This window comes from Ursus maritimus, unplaced genomic scaffold (genome assembly GCF_017311325.1).
Source record: "Ursus maritimus isolate PB19 unplaced genomic scaffold, ASM1731132v1 scaffold_7, whole genome shotgun sequence".
Classification (NCBI taxonomy): domain Eukaryota; kingdom Metazoa; phylum Chordata; class Mammalia; order Carnivora; family Ursidae; genus Ursus; species Ursus maritimus.
The window spans coordinates 61,743,354-61,764,543 of NW_024426885.1; the positions used below are offsets into that span (position 1 = coordinate 61,743,354).

The 21,190-nt window shown below is 44.9% G+C and overlaps 1 protein-coding gene across 2 annotated transcripts in view; it reads right to left on the reverse strand.

Moving 5' to 3' along the window:
- Positions 1-10,776: 10,776 nt before the first annotated feature.
- The window catches only part of ARID5B (AT-rich interaction domain 5B), a 176,170-nt gene continuing 165,756 nt past the window's right edge, over positions 10,777-21,190 (reverse strand). For both annotated transcript variants that reach the window (XM_008695923.2, XM_008695924.2), the window contains 2 exons: positions 20,342-20,540; positions 10,777-16,931 (listed from right to left, as the gene is read on the reverse strand). In XM_008695923.2, coding sequence (XP_008694145.1) covers positions 14,760-16,931; positions 20,342-20,540 — 2,371 coding nt within the window. In that variant the 3' untranslated portion in view covers positions 10,777-14,759. The remainder of the gene's footprint in view (positions 16,932-20,341; positions 20,541-21,190) is intronic.

A 21,190-nucleotide genomic window follows, 5' to 3' on the forward strand; every position in this document is an offset into this window, starting at 1 on the left:
GACAGAGATAGAGACAGCCAGCGAGAGAGGGAACACAAGCAGGGGGAGTGGGAGAGGAAGAAGCAGGCTCATAGCGGAGGAGCCTGATGCGGGGCTCGATCCCACAACGCCGGGATCACGCCCTGAGCTGAAGGCAGCCGCCTAAGGACTGCGCCACCCAGGAGCCCCAGGAATATATTTCTTACACGTGTTTCTTGACCAACTTCTGTAGGTGTATTTACAGGTAAATTCCCGGCAGAGTAGTTGCTGAGTTAAACGATGCACACCTGGCTTAGTCCATTCAGGCTGTTGTAAGACAATACCACGGACTGGGATGCTTATAAATCACAGAAATTTATTTCTTACAGTTCTGGAAGCTGGGAAGTCCACACTGTGTGCCGGGTGAGAACCCCTCCCGGGCTCAAAGAAGGCTGTCTTCGCTCTGTTCTCATGCGGCAGGAGGGTTGAGGGAACTCTCGGGGGTCTCATTTATAAGGGCGCTAATCCCATTCACTGGGCTCGACCCTCATGACCTGAATCACCCCCAAAGTCCCCACCTCCTAAAACCATTGAATTAGGGGGTGACGATTGAAGGGGAACGTGGGGAGGACACAGACAGTAGGTCTATAGTAGTACCGATAAAATCAGATTTTGCCAAGTTTCCTTCCAGCAACGGACCAGTGGCTCATCCCCCGGGTCTGGCACCTACCGGAGCTCCTCCCCAGTCTTCTCAGAACGTCCTCCGCGCTTCACTCTCACAAGCTGAGGTCAAAAAGGTCTCTCGCTGCCCTTTCATCTGCATGCCTTTACTTATGAGTAATGTTGAGCGTATTTTCATGTTGACTGTCTACTTTTTATTTCACTTTTTGGTAATAGACTTCCGATGGCCATTCTCATTTCTCTATTTCATTTGCATGAGCTTTTTAAAAATGAAAGAAACGAGCCTTTTTCCTGTCACATTTAAATCTTTTCCCAGCTTGTCATTTGTCTTTTCTCTCGGTTTATGGTATATTTTTACCCCCAAAATTCCAGTCCATATACAGTCAAACTTATCAGTCTTTTCCTCTACGGCTCCTGGGTTTTGAGCCCTGCTTAGCAAGGCCTTCCTTAGTCCTGGTGTATGTATTCAGTCATTTATTCTTCCAGAATTCTTATCGTTTCTTTTTTTACATTTGACTCTTTGATCCATCTGGAATTGATATTAGCGTAATAAATGAGGTAGAGGCCCCGCTCTATTTTTCTTTCCAGTTAGCCCATTTCTCCAAAACCATTTACTGACTAATCATCTCCTTGATATGTTGAAGTGTAAACATCAAGTTTCCATACGAATTTGGTTTCATTTGTGGACCCTTCATTTTTATTCATTGATCTGATTTTTCCTCATCACACACAGTTTTCATTATTGTAGCTTTAAAATGATTTTGGCCTGGGCTGGCTCTTGTTGTCTTTTATTTTTAAGATGTTTTCTGATTAATCTTAAACATCTGTTTCCCACAAAAAATTTTAAATATCATTTTGTTAAGTTAAAAATTGCTATATTAATTGAGATTTCATCACATTTATACATTAATGTAGGAAGAATTGGTATCTTCCCATCAGAGACAATACTTTATCTTTCAATGTCTTAAGCCTTCTTTGGGTCTGTCGACAGATTATTGAAGTGTTTTTAAATAAAAGCCCTGCAAAGTACATGCTAAATTCATGTCTAGGACGCTTTATGGTTGCTATTTTCAATGAGATCTTTTCTTTTACCACAATTTCTAGCAAGTATTGGTTTTATATATCCACTCTGCAACTCATATCTGAATTTTTTTATTGTTTCATACTGTTTTCCAGTGTTTCCTCAGGGTTTCTGGGCCTGGCATTCTCTTTTAGAATGTAACTTATCCCTGAAGGAGTAATATTTGTCAAATCACTTATTTGACTAATATTTGATGTTCCCGTTGTATGGGAGGTGGTGCTATGGGTGCGGCAGACTAAGTCAGTGCATTTATACTTCCTTATTCAAGTACTCACCCCAAAAGTCTTGCTTCCCCACCCCAACCACTGATCCCTCTCCTCTTTCTCAGTTCCTAGAACACCCCAGCTCTTGTTCATGAGATTTCATGTATCTTATTTCCCTATTCATCACTTCGCAGATATCTACTTGAAAGTCACTTCCTCCGAGAAGCCTTCCCTGAATCCTCGTTGAAGCTACCATTCCCCTTGCCCTATGCTCTCACAGCTCTTTGACTGTGGTCTCTTGTAATACTCAACCCTCTTAGAAGTATTGCTTTCATAGCTGTTTTCCTTGCTAAATTTCAAGCTCCGGAAGAAACAGACCAGTGCCGCCTTACTCAGTGCTATAATTGGGAGTTCATCACTATGCCTGGCACATGGGAGCCACCCAATGAGTAGCTGTCGGATTGCAGCCTAAAGTAGCCTGCTGCAAATTTGGTATTTTTGATGTCTTTGGTTTTACTCTTAAAATTCAGAAGAATTTTGCCTTTGATTTCGTAACATATCTGCCTTATTTTCGGTATAAAAATCATGTTGCTTTTTAATGATGGGATAAATGAGGACTCAGGAGATGGCCATGGTTTCTCCTTGCCTTTGTGAACTGTGAGAGATTTTAAACTCTCCATCTTTAACTTAAAAGATTCATAATGGCTTAGCTTCCCAGTGAAGTTATTTTATGGGCCTTAGTTCGAGTTGGGTGGAGGGACTTCATTGTTCACGCTTTCTGTGGGCCCCTCTACATCATCCACGTGAGGCAGGACATAGGTGGCCAGGCTCTGGAGGAGGGGTGGTGATGTGTGGCCGGACCATGGCCTGCAGAGGAAATGGCCGGGCACAAACACGCCACACACTGTGTGTGTGACAACACAGCAAAAGTATACAATGAATAAATAAAAGAAGCTCCCAAAGACATACTCCCCAAAGTCTGGGTAATAGACCCGGAAAGCTGAAAAATAACAGTCACCAAGAGGCCCGGCGGAAAGAGCCCAAGTGCCTGGATGTGGGCCTCACTTTTACCCCCATCGAGACAAAGGTGCAAATCCTAAGAGGTGAATCCCTGCTGGGTCAGCTCTGGGCACTCTGACACCAGCCATTCATCCTGGTTCACAATCAGTGCTCACTCTGGTTGGGTGACTGTGGGCCAATTACTTACTTTTTCTGAGACCCCGTTTCCTCCTCTAGACATTTTCCATTTTCAATGGAAAAATGAAATAACGTGTATGAAGAGCTCAGTGCCTTGTTTGCACTGCAACAAAGAATCAACAGACATTAGTCTCGCAACGTCACGAAATCAGAGCAGGCAAAGGTCTGTTTTTCATCCACCGACATTGATATCCCCAGATCTAAGCTGCTTACTTACGAAGGTATTAAACCTGGGGAAGACCACTGACCCTTGGCTCCCTTCTAAACGAAAATAACTTCCCAAATTAACGGAAGCTGGACTTTCTTCCTGAATATGACTTGGTTTAAACACATGGGANNGAGCGGCCCTCCTTCAGGAATTAGACATTATGTTAAAAGTGAGAGCATGCCCAGCGCCTCGAGAATTCAAGGAGTCAGTAGGATGGTTTTCTACTATACCGTGAAACAGCTTCCCTCTTGGGGCCTCTATGAAATAGAAGAGGTGATGGTCTAAGATGTGCTCTTAGAGCAGAAGGTCTGGGCTTGAATTACAGCCTTGTCATAATTGCCCTAGGTGACCTTTGGAGAGTTGTGTAACCTGAGCTTTAGTTTCCACCTCTGTAAAGAAGGTGTGATCGCATAGCCCTGGAGGGTTGTTACGAGATTGTATATGGGGGAGCATGTAAGCTTAGTGCCTGAGTTCACACACACACACACACACACACACACACGGAGGAAGCGGAGGAATTGTAAATGAATCCTCCTGGCTCATGGAAACTAGCCCATTACTTTGCAGCCTCAGTTTCTCAGGAGAGAGTCTGGACACCCACTCCTGCCCTATTCTGATCCTCCTCTGGGCAGGCCGGCTTGCTGTTCCACGCACAGCACTGTCCCACCCACACAGGGATTAGAAGCCTAAACTGGAAATCATGCCCGTTATGTTCTTGAAATCTGCAAAGTTTTGCTTCCAAGGAAAAGCAGAAGGGCGTTCTTGTTCAGTCCATGGGCACCTGCCGAATACCCGCTGGCCAGGCCCCGGGTCTGAGGCGAAGGGCCGCGCTGTTGAGGCCCGGGCTGAGGAGCACTGCGGGGCGGAGCTAGTATGGGGGATCCGAGCCCTAATGAGGAGATGCCATCCTTCTCTCTATTAGGCAACCAGGAAAAAATCCCACCTTGCCCTGACGGTAGGTGGGGTGGGTAGGAAGAGAAGTAGGTAGGAGTCTTGATCCTACTCCTGGGATGTATTCTATTTTTAAGAAGTTTTTAATTTTAACACGCAGGTGCGTGTTGGGAGGTGTCTGTGGGTGAACGCCGACAGGCCTGGGCTGGGAAGTAGCCACCCAGTGATCGCGAGCTGAGGCGTTGGAAAGAGATGGGCCTGGATTGCACCTTGTGTCTGCTACTCACCTCCCCAGGAGCCTTGGGTCATGCACTTCGCCTTTCCGGGCCCTCTTCGACCTGTGTCTCCATGGTGTTAGGAGGGCACGTGGGCTAAAAGCATCAGAGGCTCCGAGCAAGGGGCTGACCACGGGAGGGACTTGGTAGGTCAGCGGCCGTCAGGATGCCCACTGCTCGGGACTTCAGGGCTTATGGAGGGTTCTCGCATCGTGACAGCAGCACTGACAGGAGGCCAGGCACGGGTTAGTTACCCCGGTTTACAGATGAGTTAACTGAGGCTTGGAGACTGCAAATCCACATGTCTTTACCCCACATGCAACGTTATGTGTCAATTAGTTTATTTTGTAAAGTAGGAATCATGTTTCAAATATACAAAATATGTCATAATACCTCATACTTTGTTTCCACTCAAATTCAATAAATATTAACCTTTTGCCATTTGGCTCCAGATTTCATAAAGAAGTGGACTTTATATGCCTCTAAAGGCCTCCTCCCCTGACAGATTCTCCTTCCTCTCTCCTTTAAATAATCCGATGCTGATGCTTTGCTGTATACGTCTTTATATAGTCACTGGATATGTTCATAAGCAGTATTACCTTATTGGTTTATGTTTGACCACACCGTGTGAACTTTTTTTGCAATTTTTTTCACTCAACATCAAGTTTTCGATGACTTCTTTACATTGCTACATAGATATTCAAACTATTCATTGTCGCTACTACCTATTAATCCATATACTTCCTTATCGATTCTTCATTAATGGATTTTTATGTGGTTTTGGGTCTCCGGGTTCCTCTGTGTGTGGTAGGAACCCCGGTTGCAACCAGCATCCCCCACTTCCTCCTTTTAGTACAAGAGTGAGGGTTCTCCAGATCCATCCAGCAGTGTTCTTGCTGAGTTTATAGTAAACACATCTACAACTGGACTAGATGTTGCCACATCACTTCCCAAGTTATCTTGTTAGATATATTCTTAGGTAACTTTTGGTTTCATTGCTCCTCTGAAAGGAAATTTTTTTTTTAAGTATCCGTTCCGTTGTTGCTGGTTGATCAAAATATTATGAACTTGGGTATTTTAATTTTATACCCAGCAAATGTGCTGAGCTCCGTCATTCACGATAGTCATTTATCTGTAAATATTCTTGGATTTTCTGGATCAACAATCATATTTTTATGAAATTGTTCAATTTTACTTCTTCCTTTCTAACGCTAATACCTGTTACTTCCTCTTCCTGTCATACCACGGTGCAAAGGACCTAGTGCTACGTTAAATTAAAGGAGTGAGGTGATGGTTCATATCTTTGTGTTCTGAATTTTTAAGAGTGCCGAAAACAAGTAAAACAAATCTGATGATAGAAATCAGGATAGTGATTGCCTGCAGGGTCAGAGTGGGTCAATTGACTGAAAAGTCTCATGAGAAAACGTTCTGCCAACATAGAGGTGTGCTGTATTTTGTTTCTGGTCGTGGTCACGTGGCTGCGCACGTTGACCCAAGTTCACTGAAGCACTGAAGCACCTGTAAGCACCTGTAAGCCCCTTAAGAGCTGTACATTTTCCTGTCATTTGCCCATCTTCTTCCTGATTTTTATAACTGCAATATTTATTACCAACACAAAATTTGCATTTTGAACCTGCTTATTTTTTGCATATAGAAATTTAATTTTTACATAGAGAACCATCTTTTATAGTTTCTGAATTTTGAATCATGGTTAGAATGGCTTTCCCCACTCTTGGATTATAAAATGGTTCTCTCATGTTTTCTTCTTTGAAATTCATCTGTGCATTACTGTGTATTGTTTGAGGTATATGCCCACCTTAACTTTCTTCTAGTTAGCTTTTACATGTTATTATATTAATAGAATTATTAAAATTTTGCCAACTTTAGATCACTAGGATAAACTCTTCTTGGTCATGGTATGATACTGTTTGTAATACATTTCAAATATTCATGAGATTTTAGTGTATTATACATGGACATATATGTAGAATGCCTATTTCTGTGTGTGTATGAATGTACATATATGAACATAAACTTCTATAATTTTCTGAAATTTTACTTAGAGGGGCGCCTGGGTGGCACAGTGGTTAAGCGTCTGCCTTCGGCTCAGGGCGTGATCCCTGGATCCTGGGATCGAGCCCCGCATCAGGCTCCTCCGCTGGGAGCCTGCTTCTTACTCTCCCACTCCCCCTGCTTGAGTTCCCTCTCTCGCTGGCTGTCTCTGTCTCTGTTGAAATTTTACTTAGGATTGCTGCATCTGGTTTATAAGTAAGACTGATCTTTTTTTTTTTTTTCCTTTCACTGTCCTTTTTGAGTTTGGGTAATGAGGTCAAAATAAACCCATAAAAAGGATTGAATAGTTTTTCTTCTTTTCAAGTCTCTGACGAAGTGCTTGAAACCATTTGGCCTTGGTGCTTTTTTGTGGAGAACTATTTGACTCCTGATGAAATTTTTCATTGTCATTGGAGATTTTTTTCCCTTGGGAAATTTTTGTTAATTTCTATTTTTGTAGAAAATAGCTCCTTTCATCTAACTTTTCCAGTGTAGAAGCTTAAAGTTAATACTATTCTCTAAAAAGTCTACTTCTTTTTCTTTCCTAATACTATTTCTTGGTGCCTGCTCTCTTTTTTGCCTCATTAATTGATAAACAACCTCAGGGTGTTATGTGACATTGTTGGCTGACCGCTTGAATTTCCGAGTCAGGGTGGCAGGAAAAAGAAGGAGAAAGAGATGGACACAATAAAAAAACCTCAGAAAGAGCCTTCTGGTAATGCAAACACTCAGTTACAGCCTTGTCTTCCTCAACTATAAAGCAGGAATAAATATAGTACCTATGTCATGGGACGCTTGAGGATCAAAGGAATCAATAGCGAAAGACAAACAGACGGACAGAACAAAACATGTAAAGCAGTGTCTGTCACCTACGGAGTTGTCGCTCTGTGTCATTAGTTGTTGTTGTCACTGCTTGGAAAGGAGAAATAAGGTAACACACTCAGGTGTGAAGCAGGAGGACAAGGACGGGACACCGACCATATTTTGTCCTGGAGTCCTCCCCGCTTGGTCCCTGGGGCCGCCTCTCCCTGCTTGATGCCCTCCCGCCTGCTGTCGAATCCTCTCCCCGACTCCAGAGCTGAAGGTCCAGTTCCCGTGGAGTGAGGCAGTGTGGCCGCACCGACACGGCAGCGACTTTCTGGAAGTCGTGCTCCAGCCCTTACACAATCAGACGGAACAGAAGAAGCGGGACTTGATGACAAAATGTCATAACCGGAGACTTCTTTCTTGATGTGTTCTCAATGCTTTATTTGCTCAAATAGTTGAGTATTTAAATGCCTATCATGTGTTAATCCTCAGTGAAAAATGGTGTTAAATCTATAGCCACCCCCAAACTGACGAATGGAGCTCTGCCAAGAAGAGACTCTTGTCTCTTTAGCGTGGTCTGCTTGAGTGTTTTTCCTTAAGATTATTTATGTATTTATTTGAGAGAGTGAGACAGAGATAATGACAGAGATAACGAGAGCGAGCACAGTGGGGAGGCAGGCTTTCCGCTGAGCAGGGAGCCCGATGACACGGGGCTCGAACCCAGGACCCTGAGGTGATGACCTTAGCCGAAGGCAGACGCTTAACCGACTGAGTCCCCCGGGGACCCCTGCTTTAGTGTTTATGTTAAAGTTTCCATGCGGATACTGACCTGACACTAACAGGGTCTATATCCGTATGTGTCCACTGACCAGTTGGACCTTCTGGGGCTCTGCTGTTCAACGTAGGAAGCACCAGCCACAAGCGGCTACTTAAATTGAAATACATAAAAATGAAATAGAATTAAAGAGTCAGTTCCTCCATCCCATGAGGCACATTTCAAGGGCTCAGTAGCCACACTGACCAGTAGCTTCAGCATAGGACAACTCTGAATTATAAAGCATTTCCACCACCCAGGAAGTTCCATGGGACGGCTCTGTCCTGGAGAGAGTTTCAACAATAATTAAAATAGTAGTAGTTGTTGTATGGATGCCTCAGGGAACAGATCACCTTGTCCTTACTCGGTTGGCTGAATGGCTAGGGTTATGGCTAACATGATTAAAAATAGTTTTTTCTTTTAAGCAGGTTAAACAAATACTTTGGAATTTTTTTTTTTTTTTTTTTTTTTTTTTATCCCAGGGCTTAGCCTCGAGATCCCCAAATTCAGGAATTCTGAATTAGCAAAGCCCAAATTAATGTGATTGATTCTACTCCCTAGGCCAACCTTGAAGGCTATGCTTTCTTTCACATTAGTCCTGGCCAGAGTTCACCCTTCACCCCACTCCCCACCTCCTGCCACTTATATACTTGTTGATGTAAACGATCACCCACTTCCTGGTCACTATCAGTCTTAAAACATTTGTCAACTTTGGCCACTTTCCTAGAATAAATCATTGGGCATTTTCATTGCTTTTGCACTATGAGTGACATCTTTAGCAAAAGCACCCTCCTTCCCAACAGTATTTGCCAGCCAGGCCTGGTAAAAATAGATAACTTATCATGATGTTTCCTGTTGTGTATGATTCAAGTATCAGATCTATAAATGCTGAATATGTCATAGATGGAAGAACATTTTTTTGATGTTCTCATAGCAGTTCACGTGATATGGTGAAATCCACGTGAATCAGAGCGAAGGCGAGGAGACCACAGGGCTCGGGGTCCTCCCTGGGTCTGGGGTGTTTGGATTTACAAAAGGATGATAGCCAGCAAGAAGGGGGTGAAGCCCAGGACATGTTGCTGCAATTCTTGCTGGTCCTTTCCCTGATCAGAAAAAGCATCTAGTGTCTTTTATCAGAATATCCGTCTGTTTTTCCCCCCAAGTTGTGGAGACATGCTTGCTAGCAGCTTACTCTCTCCAGTCTTTTCCAAGTCCATCCTGACCAGAAGGTGTGGGTAGTAAAACAAGACCCCCATCAAAGTGTGTCCAACCTCTCCCCGGGCCCCAATCTCTGAGACCTACTAAGAAGGGAGCACACAGGGTACTACTTTGTGAATGCCTCATTTCAACTAATAGTAAGTGGAGCAAAACCAGGGGGAAGCCTGGAGGCGGAGGATGAAGGGGACGGCCGGTCAGAGCTCTGTCCATCCTCATCAGGTGTCAGAAAATGCTGCTCTCCCAGCTTCTCGGCTCTTCCTGAATAGCCATCAATTGTCCCATTGAATCCATTGCTAAGTCTCTTCACCCTTCTAAGTACCTCTGAACTATGTCCACTCTACCACTCCACTACTCCAAATGAAAGGACTACCATCTTGGTATTAGACTGCTCTCAGTCAGCCTTCCCACAGCAGCCAGAAGGTGACACTGAAAGAAATCCAAATAAGTTACCTCCCCGCTTCAACCTCTTCTTACTTAGAAAAAAGACCAAAATGCTCAGTCTGGTCTGTTAGCCTGACCCAGTTGGCCTCTGTTATACTCTCTCACCTCACCTCAACCTCGTTCCCCGGACCTTGTAAATCATGCTTCTATCACATGGTCTTTCTTTCTTTTTCTTTTTCTTCTTCTTCTTTTTTTTTTTTTTTTTGTATTCCCATGATAAACCGAACTTGTTTCTGCCACAGGGCCTTTGCACATGTGGTGCCATTTGGACTCCTCTTCTCCCAATTCCCTATCACCTGGTCAACTCATACTCATCCTTCACATGTCATTTTAGTCACCACTTCCTCTTCATGTATCACTTTAGTTATCATCTTCCTCTCCCCCGGAACTAGGTCAGGGTGAGGTTTTGTATTTCTATGGGTGACTACTTGATTAACTCTTTCTCATAAGATATGTAAGCCTGGGAGACAATATTTATCTTTTCCTCACCATTGTATTCCCAGCTCCTAATGCTATGCTTGGCAATTGAGGCATGGGTAAATCTTTGTGGACCAAGTAAACAGACAGTGACTTTTGTTATCTGCCAGGACAGGCCTGTAGCATACAAAGGAAGTCATAGACTTCAGAGCTCTGGGTTCAATTCCCGACTCTGCCAGTTTGTTAGATGATCTGGGGTGAGTTGATTTATCTCTCTAAGCCGTAGTTTTCTCATCAGTAAAATGGGCATAGCTGTATTCACGTGCGGTTCCGAAGACTAAAGATACTGTATGCCAGCTGGGCACGCAGCAGGCTCTCAACAAACTACAGACACCATCGTCACCATCGCCACCACCAGCACTGCCACCATCATCACTGCTGTGATCCAGTTTGGAGATGATGGGGTGGAAAGAAGCTTTGTGAGGCCCCAGGACTCCTCAGGAAGAAGTAACAGATTGCTCACACCCAAAGGAAACAGATAGTAACATTTTTTATTAAATATTACAGTGGATCAAAAAGTACAAAATATCTCTTGCCTGCTATGTGATTGGGAAACTATTGGCACGTAATACAGTATCAAAAGCAGTAATAAGTACAATTTGGAAAACATACAAAATTGAGTGTTTATAGTTTGGCTCAGCATTCTTCTGGTAGTGTTTAAACGAATGCAAAGGTTACTCAATAACCTCTCCATTGGGAAACTATGTAATATCACTGGGCCATGTTGCTATATACACATAATCACCTTACAGAGCAGAGAGGTTACATAGCTGGGATCACCAAAAGTATACAATATTTACAACACAGGAAAGTTTAAAAAAGTATAAACAGCCAAGAGATTATGCTGCTATTTTTCAGACATATTTCAACCATAGGGAGACAAGCAGAATATCAAATACATCAACAGCCAACACTGGAATTTAAGTGCTCAGGATAATCATTGAAATGGTGTGGGTCTCACCAGGGCAAACTTGTTCCCATTTCTCTTTAAAACTGGGACAAGAGTAAAACTGGACCAGATGGGACTTGGCTGACCACCACCAGATGTGACTTTGTGGGACAACAAGTGAAGAGAAAGAAATGGTTCTCTTTGAAGGCACACTACATAAAATATTTTTGTGGGATCACCTCGAAATTTCCATCAGACACACCAACACACTGAAATACAGTACTTGAGAATTCATGCACCAGGTCAGAAAGTTGTAAAGTCAACATTGAGTTTTAACAAACCCTCTGTATATGCCCTGATAAACAAGTGAACTTAAGAGCTTCTAGCTAGTAAATAAATAAGTCAGTCCTGTGGCAAATATTACAAGTTCCAATCACTTACTAGAAGAATACTTAATTCTGAAACTCAGTTGGGCTGGGGTGGGGTTTTTTGTTTGTTTTGTTTTGTTTTTTTGGTTTTTGTTGTTTTTTTTTTTTTTTGAGTTGCCAAAAGTTAAACCAGGAGTTGCATTGGAAAGGGTTTTTTGTGTTTTTTTTTTTTTAATATTATTTAGAATCTCCAAATCTCCAGTAAATCACGGACTTAGTGCTATTTTGAATTGCAACATTTCTTGGAAGCCACGCTCAGTAAATAGATTTATGACTCCATTGCCAATTAGATTCCACAGTTTCCTTTACTAAACTACCAATAACAATGGTTTGATTGCACAAAGAAAGACTTGTGCAATTCCATTCAATAATAAGGCCCCTTGAACTCAAACAATGCAAACAAAGCCCTATTTAAGACTTTTTAAAATGTAGTTCTCAGCCAATGAAGAATTCAATGGTTTTTTTGAAAGATTTCCAAGATCTCTGTTCGGAGTTTTAAAACAAATAACACACTGCTTCTGTTGAGAATGTATACCCCCATTTCTCTTTATTTGTCCTGATGTTTTGCCGAGGGTATGAGCTTCCTCAGACAGAAACAGTGAGTCTCCTCTCGGAAGAGATGAGAAAAACAAAAGCTGGACTATGTTAACATTGTTTGAAAAATGGTGTGATCGAATTCCAACATGATGAAACCAGACTGAAATCACTGTAGCGGGGAAAACAAATGCCCATATTCCAAACGGATAGGTGAGCTCCACCAGGGACAGGGGGCCCCCATTTCTTAGAGAAACAAACCCCAGAAACCATGCACAATCTAGCCCATGCCTGCTGCAGAAACACTGGAGACTCCGTCTTCGTCCACGTCCTCTGATTCTGCGACCATTCAATCTATGCAACTTTCTTCTAGGTGTCCTGGCTAGCAGTCTGCCAGCTGGAATTGAGATCTCTTTCCCCCTCTATCTTGTGCAATAGCAGGATAATCTGCACTCACACATTTATAATCTATATTCTACTAGTCTATCTATGGTTCTATTAAATATATATATATATGTAAATATATATATATGTGTGTGAAATTCCACAGGAAGGTAAATAATTAATTGAAGCAAATGGAACTCTTAACACTAGATCTCTACATTCTTTTGTTTCCACCTTTGGATATTAAGTATGTTACATTGAATATTTGGCTTCATATCATGGAGACATTTCAATATAAATGCCCGGCATGCAGGGCTTTGTTTAAGAGCCGCAGGGTCATTGTTGACCAGTCGTGATTATTTTGCAGTCAAGTTACCTACTTAGAAGTTGAAAATTGTCATCAATTTTCATAGAAGTAATATCTCCGAGGTAAAAGACTGGTTAACTATGGTTCGAGGGTCTACAGGGAGTGTTGGGGGAGGGGAGGGTCGGCTGGGGAGGTCATCAAAGCAGTCTTATCAGCAGGGAGGGGACTTGGAAAGAAAAGCCACTCTGTATCGATGGACTTTTCACACGCTTAGAAAATGCATCCACCTTGATGTTACGACCCAGCAGCAAACACAGTCATGTGGCAGGAAGGACAATACACACTCTGCACGTCTTTTGACTGCGTGAACAACGTGACCATTTCTTCCAACGACAAAAGAAATCATAAAGCGGACCGTATGGCCAGGTGGTTAGAGACACGCCACACGCCACCAAGTGGGTGCGCAGAGCACCCAAATCTAACGCCCCGTAACCCCAGAGAAGATGACTTTCTTTTGAAATGGGTAATCCAGTATGCCAGTGCTCCCCAGACATGTGGCCTGGGCGGTTCTTCTCGGGAGCAGCAAGAAACCAGCTCGATGAAGGCAACGTGACTACCTATTACTCAAAGGACCGCGGCCCAGGGAAGGTATCTGGCACCCGGGCCTCCAGTGGCCCGATCTCTTCTGGATAGACGAGCTCCATCTTCTTCCCAACCCCCTTTCCCACACTGTTTAAAGGGATCAGTGCCAACACCAATGTAAATCATTTTGGCTTCTGTTCTAATTTCTGAAATTCCTAAAATATCTGTGCAGCCCACAAATATGTCCTCTAGATTCTTGTTATTAAGCAGCTTGCTGCCAGTGAGGTTTTTGTTTTTATGATTCCTCTGGTATGTAGGACAGTTTCACAGCCTAGATAAGGTAAGTACAATGCTCGATATTTTCACATAACCCAATACTTCAAAGCAAAGCATTTGGCCGGGTAAGCAGTGTATAAGCTCTTTCAACTATGCCATTTATGAGGAACAAAATCCTTAAGTTGCGGATCTGCAAAGGAACATTCTTGGCACTATTGTGTGCTCAACTGTTTCTTTTTCATTTGTTCCACGAGAATCAGTTGCTTCAATTTGTAAACAATAACTTTACCACCCAAAGCTGCTCAAAATGATAAGATGTGGAAAAATTACAAACACGCATCAACAACTAGGACAGTCAGCCTCGAAAACAAAACAAAACAAAATAAAACAAAACAAAACAAAAACAAAAGACCTGCAAACAAAAGCGATACTGTTTAATTAAAAAAAAAAAAAAGGACAAGAAGGAACTGGGAGAAAATGGAACTACTTGTATATAAATTAGGTGAGCAAACAGTGATCCGGGTAGTTTTAAGAAGCAAATATATACAGTCATTTTAACAGTGTTTACTTCTCTGGATTGTTTAATAGTGTCAAAATGAAAGATCTATTGAAGTTCCACTATACATTGCATTGATTGAACCTTGGAGAGTTTTAGGAAAAGAGGGGCATCCTTGGCAAATACTTGCCAGTCTTCCTTGCCCCTTCCTGTGACATGCCTGCCCCCCCCTTTTTTTGCCCAGATTGTTCCTGACCGTCGGAACTCAAGACCGGGTCTTCTAAATTCTTCCCGGGTACACATACATCCCTTCACGAGACCCTCGTGCAAAGGGAACCATCTAGGTGCAAGGGCTTCTGTGTTGGAAGGGGCTCCAGACTGACCAGCCAAGGCTGGAGTTGTCCCAGAAAAATCAGGTATGTTCACCTCCCCTTGGCGGCCCCTTTGGCTGGGACTGATCTCACCCCCGGATTAGAAGAAATACTGACTTCTAATTCTATAAGCCGTCACCCCCAGGGTGGGGAGGGAAGCTCTGGTGGCCACGCCGGGCAGAGCCGGGCTTACAGTTTTGTACTGGGGTGTACGGACGACAGCTGAGAAGATGGGAAGGCAGCTTGAGGGTTTATAGCAGCTAAAGGGTAAATGCTGTTGTGCAAAAGGTCCCCATATGAACTTCCTACGGGTGTGGCCGCGGCCAGGTGTCTGTAAAGCTGCTGAGAATTTGTCGGCGACGTAAAAATCCCCCTTTGCATCACAAGCGAGTGGAAAGCCAGGGGCTGCATGAGTGGCGAAAGCACGGTCTGGTTTTTCAAGTACTGCAGAGAATGGGAATAGCCGGCTGGGAGCCTGGAGTTGAGGCCCGAGCCGCACAGGCTCCCGGAATACAAACCTGGGAAGATGGGCGAGGACAGCGGCAGCTTGTGGCCTTCCGACGCGGCCCCGGCCTGGCCACCGTGCGCCGCCTTGCCGCCTTCGCCCTCGGGCTCGGAGGAGGCCTTCTCCTTGCCACACGCCTCCTTGCACGGGTCCAGCGGGGACACGGCCCGGGCCTTCTTGCCGGCGATCACCAGGTCCAAATCCTCCAGGCTGCGCTTGATGGGCCGCGCGGCCCCGATGTTCTGGGGGCTGGCCTTCCGCTGCAGGACCGGGTGCACCATGCCTTCGATCTTCCGGAAGTTCTCCAGCCGCACGTGGTGAGGCTTTCCCGACCGGGAGAGTGACTCGGGGTACTTTTTAGGGGCCGACACGGTCATGGGCGAAACCCGGCAGGCTTTGGGGTGACAGTCCCGGCTCTGGCTGTTCATGACCTGGAACTGGGAGACGCCCTTGCCCTCCTGGGGCCCCGGGGCCGAGTGCGCCAGGCCCAGGACCTTGCCCGTGGGTTTGTGCAAGTTCTTGGGAAGGCTCAGGTCCGTGGGCTGATCATCCGTGGGGGCTTCTGTCGCCGCCGCCTTCTTGTCCTGCAGATGCAGCGACGCCAGATAATTCACGTGGAACTTCTCCTGATGCTTGTGGGAAGGGAAGGAACTGTTTTCCGATTCCCTGTACATGTCCCTGCAGGGGTACTTGGACGTCTGCTCGTTGTGAAGATGGTGTTCGGTGTGTCTGTAGAGGTTGTGCAGATGGGGGGACGAGTAGAAGTCGGCCAGGAAGCTGGGCATGTGGGAGTGGGGGAGCACCCTCTTCTCCAAGAGCTTCTCCTTGCCCTCCTGAATGTCTTGCTTCAGGACATAGGAGTCAGCAAGGGGGCTAAGGTGGTGCTTGGAGAAGCTGCAGCGGTGGGGATCGGATCGACCCAGCTTGTCATGCTTGAAAAGGTCACTGATGCTCTTTCTCTCCTCCGACGGCTTGCTTCTGAAGCTCTGGACGTGCTGAATCACTGACGGCCGGCTGACAGCCATGTGGTCAGTACTCTGGCCGTGGTGGGCCTGGGACAGACCCGCACACAGCTCATCCCTCGCCATCAGTTTCTTTTTGCTGATCAAAGGCGGTGGGGAGCCGTAGGGGTAGCTGCTGGAGAGGCTGGCCCCACTCACTTGGGACAGAAGCTTCTTCTTGGCCAGAGGGGACATGATGCCCGGGTTGCCCCTCGAGTAGAGCAGAGGGGTGTAATTAAGTCCATGGTTCTCGTTCATAGGCCCAGTCAGGTCTTTGTCTTTGAACATGTCAAATGACTGAACTACCAGGACCTTCGGGGTCTGCTTGAGTGCGTTGTGGATGTCATCGCTGCCCAGCTGGTCCACCTTCACGGTGCAGTTGGCGATGTAGTCCGCCATCGCAGGCAGCTTGTCATCCTCCAGCTCGCTCTGGCTTGTCAGGGGGGGCTGGGCGCTGGGGAAGCCAGGGAAGGGTGTTTCTTGGAGTTCACTTTCCGGGCTCTCTGTAAAACGGCAGGGCTGGGGGTCCTGTTTCGAGTCCGCAAGAGCACTGGGAGAGCTGAGGGACTGTTTGCCAGCCCCCGGGGCCAGGGCCAGGGCCGGACCCCTTTCAGGGGCTGGAGGGCCACTCGGGAGCGCAGGAGCAGGCCCCTTGTCTCCCAGCTCCTCTGCCTTCTCACTGTTGGCACCTTCAGCTGGGTCGTTGTCCTTTTCTGGGTCTGCTCTAGACCCCAGGGGCCTTGCTGCGAAATCCTGGTACCCTTCCACTTTCTTCTTCACGTCTGCTGCTGGGAGAGGCTCAGAGATGCTCTTCTGATTTAAAGTCTCTTGTTCCTTCTCTGGCTCTGATGAAACCTGATAAAATATTTCAAAAGGCAGTCAGAAGGAAGCCAAATGCATTGACACATTTTGCTATGAAACAAAATATTACACGCAGCAGTTTTTCTTGAAAACAGGCTTGTCAATCAGCGCAGGGAGTTTCTGTAAAGCTTTATTACCCCCCAATCACAGCTCTAAACAAAGAAATCTAAATTACGGAAACATTAGGGTGGAAATGCATATTCGCTCAAGTCCCTTGTGAGACACCTATCAAAATAGCAAAGTGTTCTCTATTGACGGTATACAATCTTATCACTCCTTGATTCTAATATATAGTTTAATTCTGAGGTTGTTTTCTTGTCAAATCAGTCAATTATCCAAATGGGTTTTAAATTACATGTTGTGCTTCATGACACTTTGGAGAAAGATTTTTTTTTTTTAAGCATCTCCCTTTCAAAAACCAACCAACCCCATGCGAACAACAAGCAACAAACGTACTAGAACCCCTTGCCTTTCTCTGAGAGCAAATCCCATCCTAATGCGTTCAGCATGATGCATAAAATTAGCAATGCGTAAGTGTTAATTTCTACTCAGTGCCCTATGACATGCAGAAAATGCTACAATACTGGGAAATTATGCAGATGCAACACCAGCCTGTCTACCTGAGGGACAGAAGGACTCGGAGTCCTTCTACGCTGTAGCAAACTACATTTCTATTAAAACTAAAAATGAAGTTATCAAAATTCAGGCAGTGAGCACCGCCCCAAATACAGCTTTTCTGTTCACTGGAATACATTGTAGTCAATGAGATGGATGCTCTTTATGTGTCCCTATTGACTGAAGTTGTGGGCCCAATTTGAGCCATTCATTGCATTATGGGGCTGTGCAAAGTTTGACCTTAGAAGGTCATTTTAACTTTCCATCTGTGACCCAGCTGGCTGACAGCCCCTTTCAAAACTGTCACTCTGTCCTGACATGTCTTAGAGAACAGTCACAAAACAGTTGTATTGAACTGGTCTTCTCCCCCAAGCCCCTCCCCCCCATCTCATCCCTTGAACGTTGTTCTTCTTTGTTAAGAAAAGAAGTATTGGACACATTACCATCTTTGGGTAAGATTGAGGATGCTGGTGTAGGGCTGCATAGAAACAAACATTTTAGGGAATCACACCCTTTCAGAGATGTTTCTCCTTAAAACCACTTGAAGATATCCCTGTCTTTTAGTGATGTGTTAGACCTAAGAGCTTTCGCTTATCGTCTTTCTTGTCTTCCCTCCTTTCCTTCCATCCTCCCTCTCTCTCTCTTTTGTACTAATAGCTGTCTTTTCCAGTACAAATATCATTACTTGTCCTACATTAACAGTCATCATGGGTCTCCTGAGCTTATGCATTACATGAAAATACAGGAAAATGAGCACGGCAAGGGAAAAAGGCAAATTGCATTTAAATGTCAGTTTCTGATGGGGCTGCGGTTTGAAGTGAAGCTGCAGGGGTACTCAGTCTCACTGAAGTTTCTGTGACCCAGGCCTTTGGTTACATGGAGTTCTGTGGTTGTCACTGGAAAATAGGTTTAGGGGGTCTCTGACAGCTAGGCAGAAAAAAAGTAAAGGACCCTTTTTCTGGGACGGCATTTTACGGTCTGGTACCTTCCCACCAGGCAACTTGCAATCCAATGACCTGAAGGCAGTGGGTCTGCCTGGGACGGCTTTCGAAGCCCTCCTATCTCCATTGAGTTCATTGTTTCATATGGAAAACATCAAAAATTAGGACAATAAAAACACCAATGACAACAATAAAATCCAAACCCCAACACACAGTCAATGAGAAGAAAGACACCTGGTCAAATCCATGGGTCTATGTTGGAAGTGGGGAGCAATTCTTACCATCCAGTCAACTTGGGGAGGGTGTGAGATTCCAGGTCATTCCAATGACCTGAACATGATAACCTTTGACACTCCAGACCTTATAATGCCCCGAGACACTGGGGCCTGTAAGAAACAGGGAGCCTGAAGGCTTTAAGGGTTTCTGTGAGCCGGAGGGAGCCGGGCCCTACTCTTGGCAACAAGCATCTCCCACGCTGGTGGGCTTCAGGGCAATGGGCTGAGGATTCCTCCCCCATCTCACAAAACAACCATTTCAAACTTCATCCCCAAAGTGGAGCCACTCAAAGGTCAGCTGGCCTCTGGCCTCAGTTTGTCCTCTGGTGCTTTGGCAATGCTGTACATATGGTATCTAATAGAACTCACTGATCCAAAACCCTATAATAAATCACCAGGCCAACAGGATAAAGGAAGAATGGAATGTGAGCCTTAACTTGGAATTTCCTTGCTTTTGGCCATTTATGTTGCAAGCTTGCAGATGTTTAGAAATCTCTCTGCATCATCTTTGTCCCCCATTTTTTTAATTACTAAAGCTTAGAATAATTATGAAACAAAAATAAAAACAACAAAAATGTCTTTTCTTGGTATTCATAATATCTTCTTACACAAGAGCCCGTTGGGTAGGTTAATTTCTAAGGAGGTTGGTATATGGTGTGTGTGTGTGTGTATTTAGAGCCAGTGTTTAATTAGGGAGTCTCTTATGTGTTCATTATAAACCTGATTTTTAGGGGGTGTTTAATATCAGCACCAAAATTCCCTCTGGGGTTGGATCCTAGAACATGCTGTCTCCAAATGTGGCTGCGAAGTTGGTTTTTTTTACGGGCAGTAGGGTTTTTTATTATTCATGTTGAAACAGAGCCCAGATCAGCCTCCATGACTGGCTGCACGCTGACAGTAATGGCTTCTACCAAAGAGCTGCTGGGGGCTGTGGGTGGCTGGGACTGGTTTTAAAAGGTTCAGAAACTACCTGTTAACATGAGAGATAATAATGGTTCCAGAGGAACAATTCCAAATTCTCCTATAAATGATATGTCCTTAAGATATTTCTAAATGGGTCTCAACCCAAGGCCGTTGCACAGAGGTCCATAATGGAAGGCAAACCCATCTCTGAAGTTTCGAGGACAGTCCCGCAGAGACATGGTGCATCATTTCAACATCCCTCCTTGCTAGAACCCACAAAGCGTGTTTCAAAGTCACACCAGCTCCTCAGATAGACTGGCTGTGAAATGGCAAAGAAGCCACATCTTTCACACTGGAGTCCCTTGGCTTCACAGAGCTGAAGCTCTGGCTCCTTCTATCTCAAAGCTGGCATTTGCTCTCAGTTTTCTACAGGATGTTCCCATCTTTCTAGATCCTATTCTTGGCCTATTCCATTTGATACCACGCACTGCCTTCCAGCTCCCGAGCAGACCGACAGATCCCCTCTCCGGGGAGCTGTGAGGCTGAGATGGGAGGCGTTCTCAGTCTGGGGCTGCAGGGGTGCAGAGACCCGGTTGTGGACGCAGGAGTCTGGTAGACCTGGGCCAGGACCCGTCTCACAGAGATATTTCTGTGGAGGACAGCAGCTCACCTCTGATGACTCCTGGGGCTTCGGGGCATTCTCTTTTTCTTTCTTGCTCTTAGGGATTTCATGTTTGATGCGTTTGGTTCCTGATACTTTTGTTTTATTCTCATTTTCCTGTGAACTGTTCTCCTGTTTCCGAGGTTTGATTGGAGGCAGGGGCTTATCTTCCTCTCCTTTAATAAACCTTTCATACGGTAGGATTAATCTGGAAGGATATCAGAAGAGATGATCAATCATGGGAGGCAATTCCAGGAACATCGAAGCTATTGGGGTTTAGTTTCTTTTCTCAATACCAGCGGTTTATTGAATGACTCTATCTCCAGTGACACCAGTGCATTTCTAGAAACTTGCTCCACAGTTTAGGGCTCTACTCCCTCGGTCAAAAACCAGTACCTGGTAACTTATATACTCCTTTGCAAGACATCTTTCTAGTCTTGTGAATCTATATACCAAAGATACCAACGGAAGCATCCGAAGTTAACATCATTATCACAGCTCACGGAACCTGGCTCAGCGCCAACAACGGCACCACCGCGATAACAGCAACACTCATGATGGCTGCCATTCATTTATCATTCTGCCAACGGTTATTTATGGAGCACCTACTGTGTGCTCCGAGCTCAAGGCACTGACATACAGCAGTGAACAAAACATTCAAAGCCCCTGACCTCATGAGGACGATATTCTAGGAGGTACAGCTATGCCCCGCGTTAATATCCCAGATACACATGTAGATTATTCCGCGTAATCTCCGCATCTTTGTGGGGCACTACTATAATTATTATTATTACTACTACTACCACGACTACTATTATCATTCCCTTTTTAACAGATGAGGCAGATGAGGCCCCAGAA